General features: G+C 66.0%; 3 protein-coding genes across 4 annotated transcripts in view; 1 reads left to right on the plus strand and 2 right to left on the minus strand.

Annotated features, from left to right (window-relative positions):
- Positions 1–4,764, minus strand: part of LOC121095900 (myomegalin-like) — a 35,876-nt gene extending 31,112 nt beyond the window's left edge. Inside the window, exons 1-3 of the mRNA XM_040611300.1 lie at positions 4,614–4,764; positions 775–830; positions 429–607 (exon numbers count right to left, since the gene is read on the minus strand). Coding sequence (XP_040467234.1) covers positions 429–607; positions 775–830; positions 4,614–4,633 — 255 coding nt within the window. The 5' untranslated portion in view covers positions 4,634–4,764. The remainder of the gene's footprint in view (positions 1–428; positions 608–774; positions 831–4,613) is intronic.
- Positions 4,765–7,765: 3,001 nt separating this feature from the next.
- PHGDH (phosphoglycerate dehydrogenase) lies at positions 7,766–11,553 on the plus strand. The gene is made up of 12 exons (XM_040611303.1): positions 7,766–8,023; positions 8,263–8,414; positions 8,587–8,652; positions 8,733–8,787; positions 8,871–8,969; positions 9,073–9,205; positions 9,284–9,432; positions 9,626–9,778; positions 9,895–10,027; positions 10,386–10,513; positions 10,726–10,954; positions 11,254–11,553. Exons 1-12 carry the CDS (start codon positions 7,886–7,888, stop codon positions 11,406–11,408), a joined length of 1,590 nt encoding a protein of 529 aa, XP_040467237.1. The 5' UTR covers positions 7,766–7,885; the 3' UTR covers positions 11,409–11,553.
- Positions 11,554–12,100: 547 nt separating this feature from the next.
- HMGCS2 (3-hydroxy-3-methylglutaryl-CoA synthase 2) lies at positions 12,101–15,448 on the minus strand. 2 transcript variants are annotated; one of them, XM_040611316.1, is made up of 9 exons: positions 15,269–15,448; positions 14,565–15,004; positions 14,202–14,327; positions 13,777–13,941; positions 13,538–13,706; positions 13,282–13,452; positions 12,731–12,837; positions 12,502–12,627; positions 12,101–12,422 (listed from the first exon to the last, which is right to left on the minus strand). In XM_040611316.1, the coding sequence occupies exons 1-9, from the start codon at positions 15,379–15,381 to the stop codon at positions 12,316–12,318; spliced, it is 1,524 nt and encodes a 507-aa protein (XP_040467250.1). In that variant the 5' UTR covers positions 15,382–15,448; the 3' UTR covers positions 12,101–12,315. The 2 variants fall into 2 exon arrangements, with proteins under 2 accessions (XP_040467250.1, XP_040467249.1); XM_040611315.1 differs by having other exon boundaries at positions 14,565–15,007.
- Positions 15,449–16,306: the final 858 nt, after the last annotated feature.

Raw genomic sequence — 16,306 nt, forward strand, 5'->3', positions numbered from 1 at the left:
GGCCAGCGCTCCATGGGGGGGACATCCCGGCACCCCTCACATGGCGCCGCAGGGACACAGCCCAGGGTCCCTGCCTGCCACAGCTCCCGCCGCCGGCCAGCCCCACCGTGGCCCCTTTCCTACTTTTTTCCCGGAGCTATTTGAGGAGTCGCTGGAGCAGGGAGGACGGGGACAGGCGGGTGATGAAACTTGAGCCCCCGCGGCCCCCGCGTGTCTCAGCCAGGAGGGCGGCGAGGGGGAGCGCGACGCCCGGGGGGGCTGAGCCCCCTTTCCCCAGCCCACTGCCGCCTGCCCCGCGTCCCCCTCCTGCCCTCCTCACCCCACTGGTGCACTCAGGGGATCTGGCATGTATCCTGCAAGTACCCGGTGGTGCTGAGGGCGGGGGCTGGCGGTGCTATCGGGAGGGTCCCAGCACCCCATGGTCTCACCTGCTCGAAGTCGCGCAGGGTCTGTGTCTGGGCAAGGGCATCCATCTCCAGGTTCCGGAGGAGGCACGTTTGCACCAAGGGGCCAGGCTGTGCTTGAGCACCTGGGGGGCCATGAGACCCCTCCAGCTTGGTCAGTGTGGGGTCTTTGTCGCCCTCACTCCACTGCCCATCTTGGGAAGCTGCGGGGGAGCAAGGGGGAGCAGCAGTCAGACGAGCAAAGCGGCTGCTCCAGCGAGCCACTGGCCACCCACCGGGGTGATGCATGCTGCCAGGGTGCTGAGCACCCACATATCGGGCATGGGAACAGGGTGTGTGGGGTACCGGGGGGACTCTCAGGGTGTCTTACCTGCCATGGGGCTGGCTCTGGGGAGCACAGCTGGCTCATCACTGATGTGGGGGTCCCTGCCAAGAGGAGCAAACAGCTACGTCATGCACGGCATCGGGGGCCAGCCCCCAGGACCCCCATGCGCCACCCAGCTGCTGTGCCAGAGAGGCCATGGAGGGCAGGGGGGATCTTACAGAAGACTCTGCCTAGCGGCTGCTGTGTCTCCCCCAGCCTGGAGGTGTTGGAAACGGCTGGTAGGCACTGAGGGGGGCAGCGGGGTTGAGCTCCCGACATCAAACCATCATGCAAAAGCCAACTCGGGGCTGGGGGCAAACCCCAGGCAAGGCAAAACCCTTGTGCATCCCTGTGTGCGCCCCCCGTGCTCCCCCCTGGGTGCACGGGGCATGCAGGCATGCACTCGGGGGGCACAGGGGTGCTCCCGCAGCCGGGAGGCACATGCTCTAAGTGCAAAACCACACAGCCCTGGAGGCCGTGCAGATGGCGGTGCCCCCTTAGGAGCACTTTAGCCCCATTAGCAGCCCTGGCAGGGCCACCTGAGCCCCCCGCAGCAGCCCCCCACACACACACACACCCTGGGGAGGGGGTCTGGGTGCTGGCAGCCAGCAGGAGCTGCCGAAGGCAGGGCTGGCCCCAGCAGCTCTGTCACAGCTCCCCACCGCAGCCGCCATCAGGTTTATTTTCAGCTGAGAAGAGTGAGTCATTTCATGATTTAAAAGAAAGAGGAAAAAAAACCTTAACCCACAAATAATAAAAAAAAACCCAGCAGATTATTTTGTCCTTTAAAAAAAAAGCCGATTTTATTTTTTTTTTAATCTCAGCACGACAGCTTTTTGGTAGGGTCCCCTGAGCAGGGAGGTGGGCAGTTGCCCCCTGCGCCACAGTGCCCTGCCCACATGCATGAGGCTGAGCCCCAAAAGCTGGGCAGGGCCAGCACATTCCTGTGGCACGGGCCATGGCAGAAGCCCTGGGGCCATGTCCCCAGAGCCAGGCACACCACACCAGCACCCTGCAGGCAGGGGACACCGCACCACCTGCCTGGGAGGGAGCCACAGGGTGTCACGGCCCCTGCAGCAACAACCCATGCCGAAGGAAAAAGAGGGATGGTGGCTTTAAACAGACCAGCACTGGCCAGGTATGGCCTTGCGCCCTGCCAGGCACCAGAGCCAGCGTGATACCCAGAGCACCGCATATATGCATCAGGCACAGCACTGAGAGGCATGGGACCCAGAGTACGGGACCTGGAGGCACAGTGCCCAGAGAGAGGCACTGTACCCAGGGGCACGGTACCCAGGGGCAGGCGTGATACCCAGTGGCACCCAAAGGTACAATAACCAGAAGGATGGTGGATGAGGAGACCTGATGCCCAGAGGCACAATATCCAAGGAGGTGTGATCACTGGAGGAAGCAAGACACCCCAGGAGGACAGATACCCGGGGGTACGACACCCAGAGGCAAAACATCCAAGAAGCCAAGATACTCTGACTCAACACGCAAAAAGATGCACAGTACTCAAGGAAGCACAGTACCCAGTGGCAGGATACCCCAAGGCATGATATCCCAGAAGGCAAAATACCCGAAGAAGCACAGTACCCAGTGACGTGACATCCAAGGAGGCATGACACCCAGAAGCATAATACCCGGAGATACAACAATCAAGGCGGCACAGACAGCCAAATGCCTGATACCTGTGGAGACGTGATACCCAGAGGCATAATACCCATGGAGGCACAGTACAATACCCAAAGAGGTGTAACACCCAGGGGCACGACACCTGAGTAGGTGTATTACCAAAGGTGGCACAACACCCCAGAAGATGCAGGGCCCAGAGCGGTAATACCCAGACAGCAGGATGACCAGCCCCTGTGGCTCCAAGTGCCATGTGGGCTCCTCAGGGCCACCCTGAGGCAGGGCCAGCCCTGTGCTGTTGCTGGCCATGGGCTCTGGAGCGAACAAGCAGAGCACCCACTCTCCCACAGCCCAGTCAGCCAGCCAGCACCCCCAAACACCAGACCTGGAAGCCCCATGCCCAGGGATGCTGTGCTGCAGGAGCCCCAGGCTCCACCATGGCCAGCTGGGCTGGCCGGTGCTCCCCCCTCTCCGTCCATGTGCCCAACACTGGGAATTTGTTTGCTGCGAAGGGGAGGCTGCTGGGGCTGCAGGAGAACAAGAGCCCTTTCACACTCACCATGCCACCCTGGGGTGCAGAGCAGAGCCACTGGCACAGTGTGGAGCCAGAGGGGGGCACAGCCCCAGGGCCCCCTCCCCCACAGACAGCACTTCCCACCCCTATGTACCTCCAAGCCCTGGCACGAGGGGTGTCACGCAGCGGTGTCACGCAGCCCTGACTCAGAGCACCCACTGACTCACAGCACCTCCATGGCATTGCACCAGGGCCACTGCAGCCGCCTGTCGCTGCCGGCACCCCAGGGTGCTGCTGGGCAGGTGTTGGAACGCAGGGGTGACGTGGGCTGTGTGAGGGTGGGCACTGCCCCACTGGAGAGCATCCCCAAAGCGGTGGCACTGCTCAGCACACTGACGGGAACTCACCTCCTCATGCTGCGGGATCACATCCCGCAGATGGACAGAGGGACGGACAGGGGGACAGATGGCAGCCCCCCAGCCCCATGCTCAGTCACAGCCACTCCAGGTGACAGTGACTGTGTCTGGGGCAGCAGCAAGGGCTGGGCAATTTCAGGGCAAGCACGGCAGCTCAGTGCTGGTGCTGGGATGCCGAGAGGGATGCCCAGCTCCCTGCTGACTTGTTGGCCCAAATGTTTCAGCAGGGGCTGAGTGCCACCACAGGGGAGGTGGGGAGGGGACAGCTGGCCATGACCGCAGCAGCTGCCCGTGCTCCTGGGCATGTGTGCCCGGCACACGGCACAGCCACCCACTGACCGTCTGCACACAGGGCACGGTAACAAGGTCTCCATTGAGCACGGCAGGAGGGGGGGGAGCTGGGGGCTGGTGTTACCCACACTCCTGGTGAGGATGGCTCCTGGCGCTGCACTGCACACGTGGCAGCTCCTGGGGCCCAGCAGTCCTGGCCAGGTGCTGGGACAAACTGTCTGGCCAGTAGCTCAGGGTGGCATTAGGGATGGGCAGAGCCAGGGGAAGATCAGGGAGGATGCAAACAGGGCCGGAGAGATGGGGCAAACCAAGCTTCTCATGCCGGCACCCCGAACCACAGCCCTTCCTACAAGGCCAGCATCTTCCAGCAAAGGCCACCTGCCCGGCCCCCTGAGGAGAGCCCAGTGCTGGTGCCAGTGCCAGCCTAGCCCCGCAGGACCCGCCAGCTCCTGCCCTCTCGCTTGGCACCGCACACATTGCCCTGCCAGCCCCGTGTCCTCACAGCACAGGGACAGTACACCCGTGTGTCCCTGGTGCTGGACCAGGGGTCCCTGTTCCTTTCCCGCACACTGGCAGCACCCCAAAACCCCTGCCTGGATGCCCAGCAGTCCTCCTGGGCTTGCCCAGTGCCGGGCCCAGCAAGCCACCAGTCCGGCTGGAAGCAGGGTGGCCCACAGCCCTGCCACCAGCACCAACCTACAGGACCCCAGCAGCCGGCAGGGGACACCCACGGCCCCACGGGATGGGACTTGGGACCGGCAGCGTCAGGCCCCACGCAGCCCCGAGGGCGCGCACCCGCAGCATCCCGGCCGCATCCCGGCCGCATCCCGGCAGGCTGGTACCCGGGGCCTCAGCCTGCCGCGGCGTCACCGCAGCCCAGCACGGGCGCACGCAGCCCCCACGCGTGTCCGGGCACAAGGGCGCCCCGGCCCGCGCCCCCGTCGGACACACGCCCCCGCGGCTGCCCCCGCACGCACCGCCGCGCCCCTCACCGCCGCCGCGGGGCTCGCATCCTGCCGCGCCGGTCTCCGCCGCACCGGGCCGGGCTGCACCGGGCCGGACAGCCCCGGGCCGGGCACCGGCAGCCCCGGGCCGGGCACTGGCAGCCCCGGGCCGAGCCGGCGGGTCTCCGCAGGCGCTGCCGGGCCGCCCCAGCGTGCGCCCGGGGAGGCGGCTCTGCGGCACCGGCCGGCCCCCGCCCGCCGCTGCATCCCCGCCTCCTCCTCCTCCCTGCCTCCATCCTTCATCCATCGCTGCCTCCCTCCAGCCTTCCTTCCCTCCCTCTGACCCTCCGGCCGTCCTTTCTCGCTCCCTTCCTCCCTCCATCCCCCTCCCGCTCCCTCCCCCGCCCCCTCCCCGCCCCCTCTCTCCATCCCCACCCCTGCCTCCCCAGGCCCCTCGCTCAGCACCCAGCCTGTCCCACCTGCCACAGCCACCCCCTGCCCCGCCCCTCCATTCCCCCAAGTCCCTCTGGGCTGAGCCCCAATCCTTCCCCACCCTTCAATTCCCAGGAGCAATCCCTGATCCCTCACTGCTCCCCCCCCTCCCGCAACCTCCCAGTCACCTCAAAAGACCCCCTAGTTAGCCAAGATCCCTCGTGACACCCCCAACCATCCATCTTGACACCCCAGTTGCCCTCAGTCCTCTATCATCCCCTACCACCTGGGACTTCCTTGGATACCTCCATCCCAATCTGATACCTGCAATCCCTTTTGTTATCTCAGAGCCCCATGAGCCCCCCGGGCAGCCTTCCAGCCCCACAACACCCTCACTTGCTCTCTTATCTTCCACGACTTCCTAGTCCTCCACTGGACATCCCTATAACCCTTGATGCCCTTTGACCCCACCATCACCCTAACCCTCCTTGAACATCAACCAGCCCAACCTAACACCCCCAGGCTCCCCACCCTTGCCTCTCCTTTGCCACTCCCCATGACAACCCGATAACCCCAGTCCCCTTCGACCCCCCTAATTCCTTTCCCTGCTTGATGCCCCAGACCCAGAGCTGCCCCTATCCCCACCCGCAGCGCCATGCACTCTGCAGGGACCCCCCGCCTCCCAGTGCTCACCCACTGTATCTGACCCCACTCTCCTCCACCCTGCACCCACAGTCCCTTGGCCAGATGTCCCCCACGCCACCACCACACCACCCCCCCCAAGCAGAGCCCATCCAGGACCCTGGTGCTAATGGGGTCAGCAGCTGGGTGCTGTGTCCCTGTAACACTTGCACTCCATCCCGGATGACAGCCGCCACAGCCCGTGTCCCCTGGGCACCCATCCTGCTGGCCCTGCTGGCTCTGGGGTCCCCTCCAACCCAAGGGGTCCTTCCTTGGGACACAGGCAGGGACCAGATTGAAGTCACTCCAGCTGGATCCCTTAGAGGGAGCCAGGGGTGAGGGGGACATCCCTGCTGGCACTGCCACCCAGAGAGCACACCGCAAGTCCCCGGCAAGGGCGGGATGCTGGGGTGCCACGGTGCTGGGGTGCCGGGGTGCTGTACCTCCAGTGCTGCTCCCCAGAAGAGGGCACCAGCCAGCTGGGAAAAGATGGCAAACACGCTGCCACGGTGGTTTGGCCACTGGTGGCCCCTGCACAAGAGGGCCACAGGCGTGGGAGAGTGGCCATGGAGGTGTACAGAGGTGCTGGGCAAACCCAGGCGGTGCTGGCACAGGGAGCAGGGTGCCGGGATGCTGGCTCAGTGCACCCCTTCAGCAAGGTCTTACCGGTTAAAGGAGGCTGATGCCGCCAGCAGGGCTGTGCCAAGGGCTGCAGGGCTGCCAAGCCCTCTCTCAGCCACGGCACGTGTCCCAGCCATGTCCTGGCCCACAGCAGGGTGCCCACAGTGTGGGTGCCCCCAGCCCACACCACGACAGAGGCTGTGGAGAGGGAGCCCTGTCCCAGTCCCCAGGTGACACAGCTGCACCGAGGGGCCATTTTGGGACCCCGCTGGGGATTTCACCAGCCACTGCCCTTGACCACATCTCTTGCCCTGTGTCAGCTGCCCTGGACTTTCCCCGCTCTGGCGTCACCATTGTTCCCTGGCGGTGCCTGCGGTGTACGTAGCACCGGGGTGTAGGTAGTGCCTGGGTGTACATCGCACTGGGGTGTACGCAGTGCCAGGGTGTACATAGCGCTGGGCTCTCCCACCTTAGGCACACTGCCTATGGCAAGGGCAGCCACCTCGGCCACCTCCCACCTGCCAGGGCACCTCCATCGCTTGGGTTTAACAGCCTCTGGGGCCACCCCAGCTCTCACACAGGACAGTCTGGTCCGGCTGTGCTGCTTGGGGCACGCACAGGACAGGGAAGGGCTCGGTCCCGTTCAGGACCCTGTGCAGGGAAAGCAGTGGGCAAGAAGGGCCAGATCCTGGCTCACCCATGGGCAGGTCTGTCCGGTCCAGCTGCGCTGCGAGGGTTTGGTCCCATGAGCGAGGGGACGCCCTCCATCCCTCGCCATCCACCATACGGGGCTGTGCCTGGCCCCATGGGTTCCCCATGCTGTCCCACCTTGGGGGCCAGCACTTTCCCCTGCGAGGTCAGTGGACACAGCCACGTGGCTCTTGCCCCACGGAGGGCGTTTGCTGGGTGGCTCTCATGCACCCCACGTCATTGGGAGCCGGTGGCCAGGGCTGGCCCCTTGCCCCCAGCCCCTTATCGAGGGCATTGCTCAACAGCGGGCGCGATGTCAGGGCGGGCAGGGGCCATGGCACTGCCTCACCTCTGGGCTGTGGGGTTCGGGGCACTCCCATTCCTGAGTGAGCTGGGAGGGCACGGCTGGGCTCACCAGGGGCTGAGGGGCCTCCACCACCATCCTCCTCCTGCCTCACTTGCTGCGATGTGCGGGGCGGGGAAACTGAGGCACGGCGGCGGTACGGGGGGTGGGAACACGCTGACACACACACCCCCCTACACCCGCTCTCCCCGGTTTCGTGGATCCCCGGCCCGGGGGGCAGCGGGATCCTACCGGGGCATCCCCTCCCCTCTCCGTGGGGCTGCGGCACAGCCCCCGCCCCGCTCCCCCCCACTTCCTCCCTCCCTCCGGAGGGGGGTGGGGGGCGGGCTGGGGCGGGGAGGGGAAGGGAAGGAGGTGGGATCATGGAGACGGGACCCAATGAGCCCGAAAAACGTGCCCCGCTCGCAGCCCTTTTAGCGCGGCGGCCGGGCAGCAGCAGCCTCCCGGCGGCGTGCGGAGGGAGCCGACTCCGCATCCCGGTCCGTCCCGTTCCATCCCCGTCCCGTCCCGTCCCGTCACATCCCGGCCCGCCATGGCCCTGGGGAAGCTGCAGAAGGTGCTGATCAGCGATAGCCTGGACCCCTGCTGCCGGGAGATATTGCAGGCCGGCGGGCTCCGAGTGCAGGAGAAGCCCGGCCTGAGCAAGGAGGAGCTGCTGCGGGAGATCCGGGTGAGCGCCCACGGGTGGATGCCTGGGTGGGTGGGTGCCGCTGGGCACCAGCTGTCCCGGATGGCAGCGGACCCCCCTCGGCCGGTGGGGCCGGTCCCCGCCTTCCGTCTGATGCAAGAGCCCGGCTGGTTTCACACTGCCCCACGGCCTGTCCCCAACGCGCCACCCCCCTGGGACCACCCCGGCAGGGCCAGCCCCGGCCCCGGTCCCACGCGCCGTGTCTGTGTCCCCCGCCCCAGGATTGCGATGGCCTCATTGTCCGCTCGGCCACCAAAGTCACGGCCGACGTGCTGGAGGCGGCGCAGCGGCTGCAGGTGGTGGGCAGAGCGGGCACCGGCGTGGACAACGTGGACGTGGAGGCGGCCACCAGGAAGGGGGTCCTGGTCATGAAGTAAGGGCAGGAGTACGGGGGCATCCCTGCCTGCGCTCCCGGGGGGGCAGGAGAGGCTTTGGCAGGGTGCCCTCCGCACCTCTGGCACCCCCCTGCGGGTCTCCATCCTCACGGGGTGCAGACCCCATCGGCCCGGGGATGTCATGCCGGTGACACCACTCTCCATCCCCAGCACACCCACTGGGAACAGCCTCAGTGCCGCTGAGCTCACCTGTGGGATGATCCTCTGCTTGGCCAGGTGAGCACAGGGCAGGACTGGGGGTGGCCGCGCGCCCCGCAGTCCCCTGCCCATGCGCTGACTGTGGCCTCCCCTTTTAGGCAGATCCCGCAGGCAGCTGCCTCCATGAAGGAGGGCAAGTGGGACCGTAAGAAGGTAGGAGGTGGGTGCCTGGGGCAGGATGGGGCAGCAGGTGCCTGCATGGAGTGGGCTCGCTCACTCCCTGCTTTGTGCCCTAGTACATGGGCATGGAGCTGAACGGGAAGACGCTGGCTGTGCTGGGGCTGGGGCGCATCGGCAGGGAGGTAGCCACTCGCATGCAGGCTTTCGGCATGAAGGTAAGGAGCTGGGGCAGGGAGGAGTGATGCGGAGGCGGAGGCCCCCTGCCCTGGCCATGGGCATGGTGCCAGGCTGCAGGAGCGAGCGTCCGCGCTGCCTCAGACCATAGGGTACGACCCCATCATCACCCCCGAAGCCTCGGCTGCCTTCGGCGTGGAGCAGCTGCCACTGGAGCAGATCTGGCCCCGCTGCGACTTCATCACAGTGCACACCCCACTGCTGCCCTCCACCACGGGTATGGGCTGGGCGCTGGCAGGGGGGGGCTTTGCAGGAGAACCGGGGCAGCCCCGGTACTGACAGCACCCCTCTGCAGGGCTCCTCAACGACAGTACCTTCGCCAAGTGCCGCCGTGGCGTGCAGGTGGTGAACTGTGCCCGTGGCGGCATCGTGGACGAGGGTGCGCTGCTGCGGGCGCTGCAGTCGGGGCAGTGCGGCGGGGCTGCCCTCGATGTCTTCACGCAGGTGAGCAGGGCTGCGGGGGTCCCTGTGCCTGGCTTTGTCTCAGCGTCACCGTAATTCTGCCCGAGCCAGGCCAGGGCAGCCTAGCAAAGCCCTCCCTCATTTCCCTCCTGGCAAGGGAGGGGGGGTATGTGCCCCGCTCTGGGGCTCCCAGGTGGGTGCCAGGACCTGATGGCTGTATGGGATGGGTCGGCAGGAGCCCCCGAAGGACCGTGACCTGGTGAACCACCCCAACGTCATCTGCTGCCCACACCTGGGTGCCAGCACACGCGAGGCACAGAGCCGCTGCGGCAAGGAGATCGCCATGCAGATCGTGGACATGGCCACAGGGAAGGGGCTGGCTGGCACAGTGAGTCCCCCCGCTGGGCACCTGACCTCCATGCCTCAGTTTCCCCATCCATAAAACATTGGGGGAAACCCTGTGTGCTCACTGGCAAGTTCTCATTGCCCTGGTCTTCCTTGCAGGTTAACGGGCAGGCTCTCAGCAAGGCTTTTGCACCCCAGACCAAGCCCTGGATTGCCCTGGCCAGAGCCCTGGGCACACTGCTGCACGCTGAGGGCAAGCAAGCACAGGGCAGCGTGCAGGTCTGCACCCTAGGTGAGCTGGGGGGCTGCGCCCTGTGCCTGGGTGCAAGGACCCCGATGGGTGGGCAATGCAGCAGGGTGTGCGGGGACCCGCTGGGATGGGCGTGTGGGAGCGGGGATGGGAGGGCAGCCAGGAGGGATGGCCAGGAGGGTGGTTGGCAGTGGGATGGGAGGATGGCGGGGGGGCGGGGGTATGGATGGGTGGGTGGGTGGGAGTAGGGATGGGTGTAGGGATGTGTGGGTGGGAGGATGGCAGCAAGGATGGGTGTATGCGTGGGTGGGTGGAAGGAGCAGCCCAGCTTGCCAGTCCAGTGCAGGCTGACCTCTCTGCTGCTGGGCCACCCACCTTCTGCCTCCTCCCTGCACCCCAGGAACACCCCTGCAGGAGGCCGGGAGCTACCTGACGCCTGCCGTGGCTGCAGGCATGCTGGCTGGAGGGACACAGAAGGAGGTGACCCTGGTGAATGCCCTGCTGCTGGCCCAGGAGGCTGGGCTGAAGGTGCGTGGGCACCCGTGGCTCTGCACACCAAGCCTGGTGCACCCAGACCCTGTCCTTCCCCACCAAGTGGTCTGAGCCTGGGGTCACCCCGTGGGCTGCTAATGCAGCTCTCAGGCTGGGGAGGCGTCCCCAAGGTGCCTCTGAAGACACCCCCTCCCTCCGCCCCGCTGCGCACAGGACCTGGGCACTGAGCGGCCACGTCTCTCCGGCAGGTCACAACCACCCACGGCCACGTGGCCCCTGAGCCCGACGGCAGCACCGGCTTGCTGCAGGTGTCCCTGCAGGGCACCCCACACCGCGCGGCGGGGACAGTGCAGGGCAGCACCCCGGTGCTGCGGGAGCTCAACGGGGCCACCTTCAAGCAGCCGGCCCCGCTGGCTGGCCCTCTCCTCATCTACAGAGCCAAAGCCACCGAGCCTGGTGCTCTGCCCGCGCTTGCCGGTGAGCTCCTGGCATCGGCCCCGAGCAGGGGGGGCGCAGCCCTGGGGGGACCCTGCCTCTGCTCTGGAGCTGGGCCCCGGCTGCAGCAGGGAGGGAGCGGGTGCTGCATGAAGAGACAGGGATCAGGGCGGGGGGGGGGCTTGGGCAGGGGGTTGGGGGGTGTGGAGCAAAAGACTTGGGGTGGGGGGAAGAGATGGCATTGTGGACCTTTTGCAGGGTGTCGGGATGGGCAGAGCCCTGCTGGGTGCTGGGATGGGGGGGGGCAGCCGGTGGCCCCTAACCCCTCTCCTCCTCTCCAGGGCTGCTGGGGAAGGTGGGCGTCCAGCTCCAGTCCTACCACAGCTCCAGCACGGTGGCAGGGGAGCAGTGGAGTGTCGTCGGGCTCTCAGCCCCTTTGTCCGACCTCAGCGAGTTGAAACCACGCACCATGGAGGTCTTCCAGCTCCACCTGTAGCCCCTGACCACCAGCAGGGGCTCTCCCCACAGCTGCAGCACCTGGACCCCACCACCCAAGCTGGGAGAGCATTCCACCCGGCCACCCCCGGCCCCCACGCTGGGCTTGGGGTGGCCCCACACTCAATAAAGGGTCCAGAAGGGGAGCGTGTGTGATGCCTGTCTGTGCGGTCCCTTGTCCTTGACTCCAAACTTCCCTCCCCAAATCTCCGGCCCCCACCACCCCCCAGCCCTGCTGCTGTTTGCTTAAGGGTGCAAAGGTCTCCACAGCTGCTGCAGCCCCGCCAAGGTCCCCTCTGGCCGTGGTCCCATGCGGGGACGTGGCCCAGAGAGCAGGCAGTGCTCCAAGGGAGCTGAGCCTTCCTGTGAGCCCTGGCATCGCCTGCACCCTCCTGTCCCCTGGGTTTTCCCGTGGGGATGTTTCAATTTGCCGATGTCACAAGGAAAATGGCATCTTCCCACCCCCAGACCCCAGAGCTGGGGTTTACTTGGCTCCCACAAAATGTACGGGCACGCTCCCGTCCTGGGGAAATCGGGGGTCCTGAGGCACGTGTCCAACAGGACAGGTGGCCACGCTGGGTGCCCATGGGACAGATCCGTAAGCGGCCACGATCCAGCCCTGCTGTGGCTGAGGGAAGGGCCCCGGGGTGAGAGGGGACCACTCATGCCCAGGAGCCAGAGCCAGGCTGCTGCTCCGTCTCATCCGCGCCTTTATTCCCTTGTGCCACCGAGGTGTTTGCGGGAAACGCCGTTGTCTCCACCAGCTCCAGGGCCCGAGGTGCTGCTGGCCGCTTCCCAGCCATCCAAAGTGAGGTTCCCCTACAGAGGCCATCCCCGGATTTGGGGGTAAGCAGGGATGCTGGTGGGAAAGAGCATCCCCTTCCCCGGAGCTCACCACTCTGGTCCCCCTAGACAGGCTTCCTGGCATATTCCCGGCGGTACTTGGCATCCACCCGCGTCAGGTACCAGGTGCCAGGGAAGAGGTCTGCCTGGGAGCCATGGGGAGCGTGGTCGGCTGCGGGGAGAGGGTGGTCATGCTCAGGAGGGCCGTGGGCTCCCAGCGGGGGGGTGTCACATCCCCCGGGCCCGCTCACCTAAGTGATGGGTTTCCTCCCGCCGCTTCATGATCTCGGCGAAGTCCTGCGGGGCCACGCGCTTGCGGGCATCCAGGCGAGCCGGCAGGTCAGCCAGGCTGGAGATCAGCTTGTCCAGGGGTGAGCCTGGCCGTGGGCACCCCCGGGGTGAGATGGTGCTGCTGGTGGCCCCAGCCCCACAGCTCCATGCCACCCTCCCCTCCCAGCCCCCCTTTCCCATGGAGCTCACCTGGGGCTGCATCCTGTGAGACGCGGAGGGAGAACATGCTGGCAGCCAGCCCCGAGCCGTAGGAGAAGGCACCGATCCGGGACCCAGCCAGGTCCCGTGCTGAGGACCTGCAGCAAGGGGTTAGGGGTGTTAGAGGGGATTTGGGGCTGCCCCCTGCCCCCTTTGCAGGCCAGGGTGTGCTGGCATCGGGGCCACATTGCTGAGGCTTTCTTTATGCCACCAGTGCCAGGCCATTCTCACGGCTCCTTCACCGTGGGATCAGCCATTCTGTTGGGCACAACAAAGGGATTTTCATCCCTCAGCACCAACAGAAGGGCTTTATGTGCCAACCCAGCTCCAGCGAGCCGAGATGGAAAGGTTGGCAGGGAGGCGGCGTGGAATGGGACACATCCATGCCAGGGGCTACATGCAATGAAAGTGTCAGATCTCTGCTGGAGGTGGCAGGGGGAGGGTGTGTGCCTATGCCTGCCGCCCCCAGCCAGCCAAGCCAGGGGCTGCCCTCCCTGAGATGAGCTCCCCACCGCCCCGAGACAGCTTTTGTGGGGACTCACTGTGCCAGGAGGGAGGCCAGGCAGCCGTACATGGATGGTGTGTACATGTTGCCGTTACGTGAGGAGAGGAGCAGGGAGGGCTTGGTCTTCTGGTTGAAGATGTCCTGGCTGGCCGCCTGGAACGCCTTCTCCACCTCCTTGCTGGTGTAGGTGTCCTCCAGCTTCACACCGCTGCCCAGAGAGAGGCCAGCTCAAACCCCACATGGGCACATCCCCAGCCGGGCTGGGGGACAGGGGACACGGCGCAGGGACCCACCGAAAGGGCTGAAGCCCCTTGTAGAGGCCGGTGGCCGTGTCGGGGTTGGGGGTGGCCAAGAAGTCATTCAGCAGCAGCCGCCCCACAGACTTCTGCACCAGCTTGCAGAAGGGTGTGTGGAAGATGATGAACTTGAAGTCGTCGAGGGTGAAGGGCCGCTGGATGCCCGCTGGAAGGCAACGTGGGGCTGTCAGCATCTGGTGGGATGGCATGGGCGCCCCGGGGGAGCCACTGCTTACCCTGCTGCCACTGGCTCTCTGCCTTCCGGCGGTACACGGCATAGCAGCGGTCCAGCGCCCGCAGGTAGCACTGGATGGAGAGCTGCCCGTCCACCACCGGGTACTCAGAGGACAGGTCTGGCTTGTAGAAGTCGTAGGCGTGCTCCATGTGGGTTCCTCGCAGGCCTGGGGGCACAGGGAGAGGCAGCTGTCAGGGAGCATCCAGGAGTCCCAGCCAGATGGCAAGCACCCATAGGTGCTGCCTGCCATGCCAGTCCCAGCATCCACCAGCCTCCTTGCATTGCTCTGCGGTGCCCACAGGGATGTGACTGGCTGGGATCCTGGGGTACCCAGCTACTGGGGCTGGCAGAGCCTGGGACATGGTTATATACCCCCCAGGGACAGCACCCATCAGCTCTCTATCCCCAGGGCCTCATGACACCAACCTCTCTCCAGCACCAGCGGGGCGTTGGGTCCTACCAGCATGGCGATGGCACCGGCACCTCCCGTGGGCCGTGCATTCCCCGTGGCATAGACAGCGATGTCCCCACACACCACCACAGCATAGCGACCTGAAGAAGGACAGTGGGGCTGTCAGCGGGTGGAAGAGTCCATTCTGTGGCCTTTGTGTGCTCCCACCCATCCCTGCACTGCCGGGTGTCATGGAGAAGGCAGGCAAGAAACAGGAGTGATGGAGAGCCTGGAGGGGCAGCAGCTCCCTTTGAGGCTTGCTGGAGGATCTTTGGGTTTCGGGCCACCTCCAGCCTCCTTCCCCCATCCCACAGCACCCACCCAACACCCGCACCCACCATCCCAGGCGCTGGACTCCACCCAGGCAGCTGCATTGAAGAGCGAGGCCGTGCCCCCATAACAGGCGTTGGTGGTGTCGATGCCCTCCACATCAGTGTTGCCTGAGTCATGGAAAAGCTGCATAAGGACGGTCTTGACAGCCTTGGACTTGTCGATGACAGTCTCGGTGCCCACCTCCAGGCGGCCGATGGCATCCCAGGAGAGGCGCCCGCGCTCCACCAGCCGCTGCACCACCGTCAGGCACAGGGAGTTGATGTCTTCATGGGCGGCGCAGAAGCCCATCTGCTGCTGGCCCAAGCCCCGTGTGTACTTGCCAGCCTCAACGCCATCGTACCGCTCCAGCTCCTCCTGCTCCACGTACTGGGCAGGGAAGTACACCTCCAGCGCCAGGATGCCCACGTCCTTGGGCCAGGCACCCGTCCCGGCACCGCTGGAGAGGCTGCTGGGCAGAGGGAGCGGTGACAGTCTTGCGGCAGCCCCAAGCCTCGGGGACAGGCGGTGGCCCTGGGGAGATGCCACCAGCGAGCACCCCAGGCCACCAGCACCCCAAATCTCTGCAGGTTCCCTGTGCCCAGCAACGCTGCGGGGAGGAGGGAGAGCATGCCCTTCCCCAGCAAGGTTTAAGAGCGCTGCCAGCTCCCCGCCTCCCCCCTCCCCCCCCCAAGTTACGCTTCCACCCCCCCCGACCCGCGTGGGTGCTCACCATGCTCTCTGCGTGGGCATGGAGTGCTGGGTCCCGTGGGCTGCCCGCTCTGGCCCTGGCGGTGCCTGCCTTGCCCCCCAGCAGCGTGCGGCGCGGCCGACCAAGCGCAGCATCTTCACCCCGGCCGCTGCAGGAACGGAGGGACAGACGGCAGGACAGACAGCAGGATGGGCCTTGTGTGGTGCTTTTATAAACTGCGTGGGTGGCACGGCACAGCCCTCCTGGCCCTTATCAGCCCGCCAGACCCCAGCGCTCAAAGGTCACCAAGCGCCAGCCAACGCGACAGGGCCGGCAGAGCAAGCGCTGGCTTTGGAGGGGGAAACTTGCAAGATGTCTCTGTCTCATGCCCCAAACCCCGGGGACATGCTCAGCCGGAGCTGGGGCCGAGCAGCGGGACGGGCTGTCCTGCAGCCCCTGCTCCCCGTGCCAAGGGCTGGTGGCAGCCCCGGTGCCTGGCTGGCACAGCTGCGGTCACTGCGGCTGGTGCAAGGTGCTGCGTGGCCTCCCCGGCTGTCCTGGGGAGGGAGCAGAGGGCAGCTTCGGCTGTGGTGCCACCACCATCCGTGCCACCTGGGAAGCGGTCCACCTCCATCACGTGCCGCAGCTCCGGGGGCGAAAAAAACCATGAGCTGGGTAGGGGCAGAGCCGTCTTCAAAACAGCAGAGTAAACAGCCACGTGATGCCTGTGGCAACACTGCGGTGACACCAGAACGGACCTTTGGTCTCGCTGCTGCTGTCAACATGGCCACAGGGCAGCATCGCAGCCCCCGGACCCCCGTGGAGCTGTCTGCAGGGGGCGGGGGGCACCCATCCCCATGCCTGCACCCCCATGCCAGCTCCCATCCCCACCCATGTCTGTGCCCCACATCTTGACACCGGCACCCTGGGGACAACCCTGTCCATGCACTTTGCACCCCAGGGACACCTGTCCCATTTGGCACCAGAGGGCTGGGGGTGAGCAAACACCAGCACCCGACTGGGAGAGCCACCGGCCCCACGGCTCCCGGGAGCTCACCCCCAAGCAGCTCCGGTGGCACC

Source organism: Falco naumanni, chromosome 11, assembly GCF_017639655.2.
Source record: "Falco naumanni isolate bFalNau1 chromosome 11, bFalNau1.pat, whole genome shotgun sequence".
Taxonomy (NCBI): Eukaryota; Metazoa; Chordata; class Aves; order Falconiformes; family Falconidae; genus Falco; species Falco naumanni.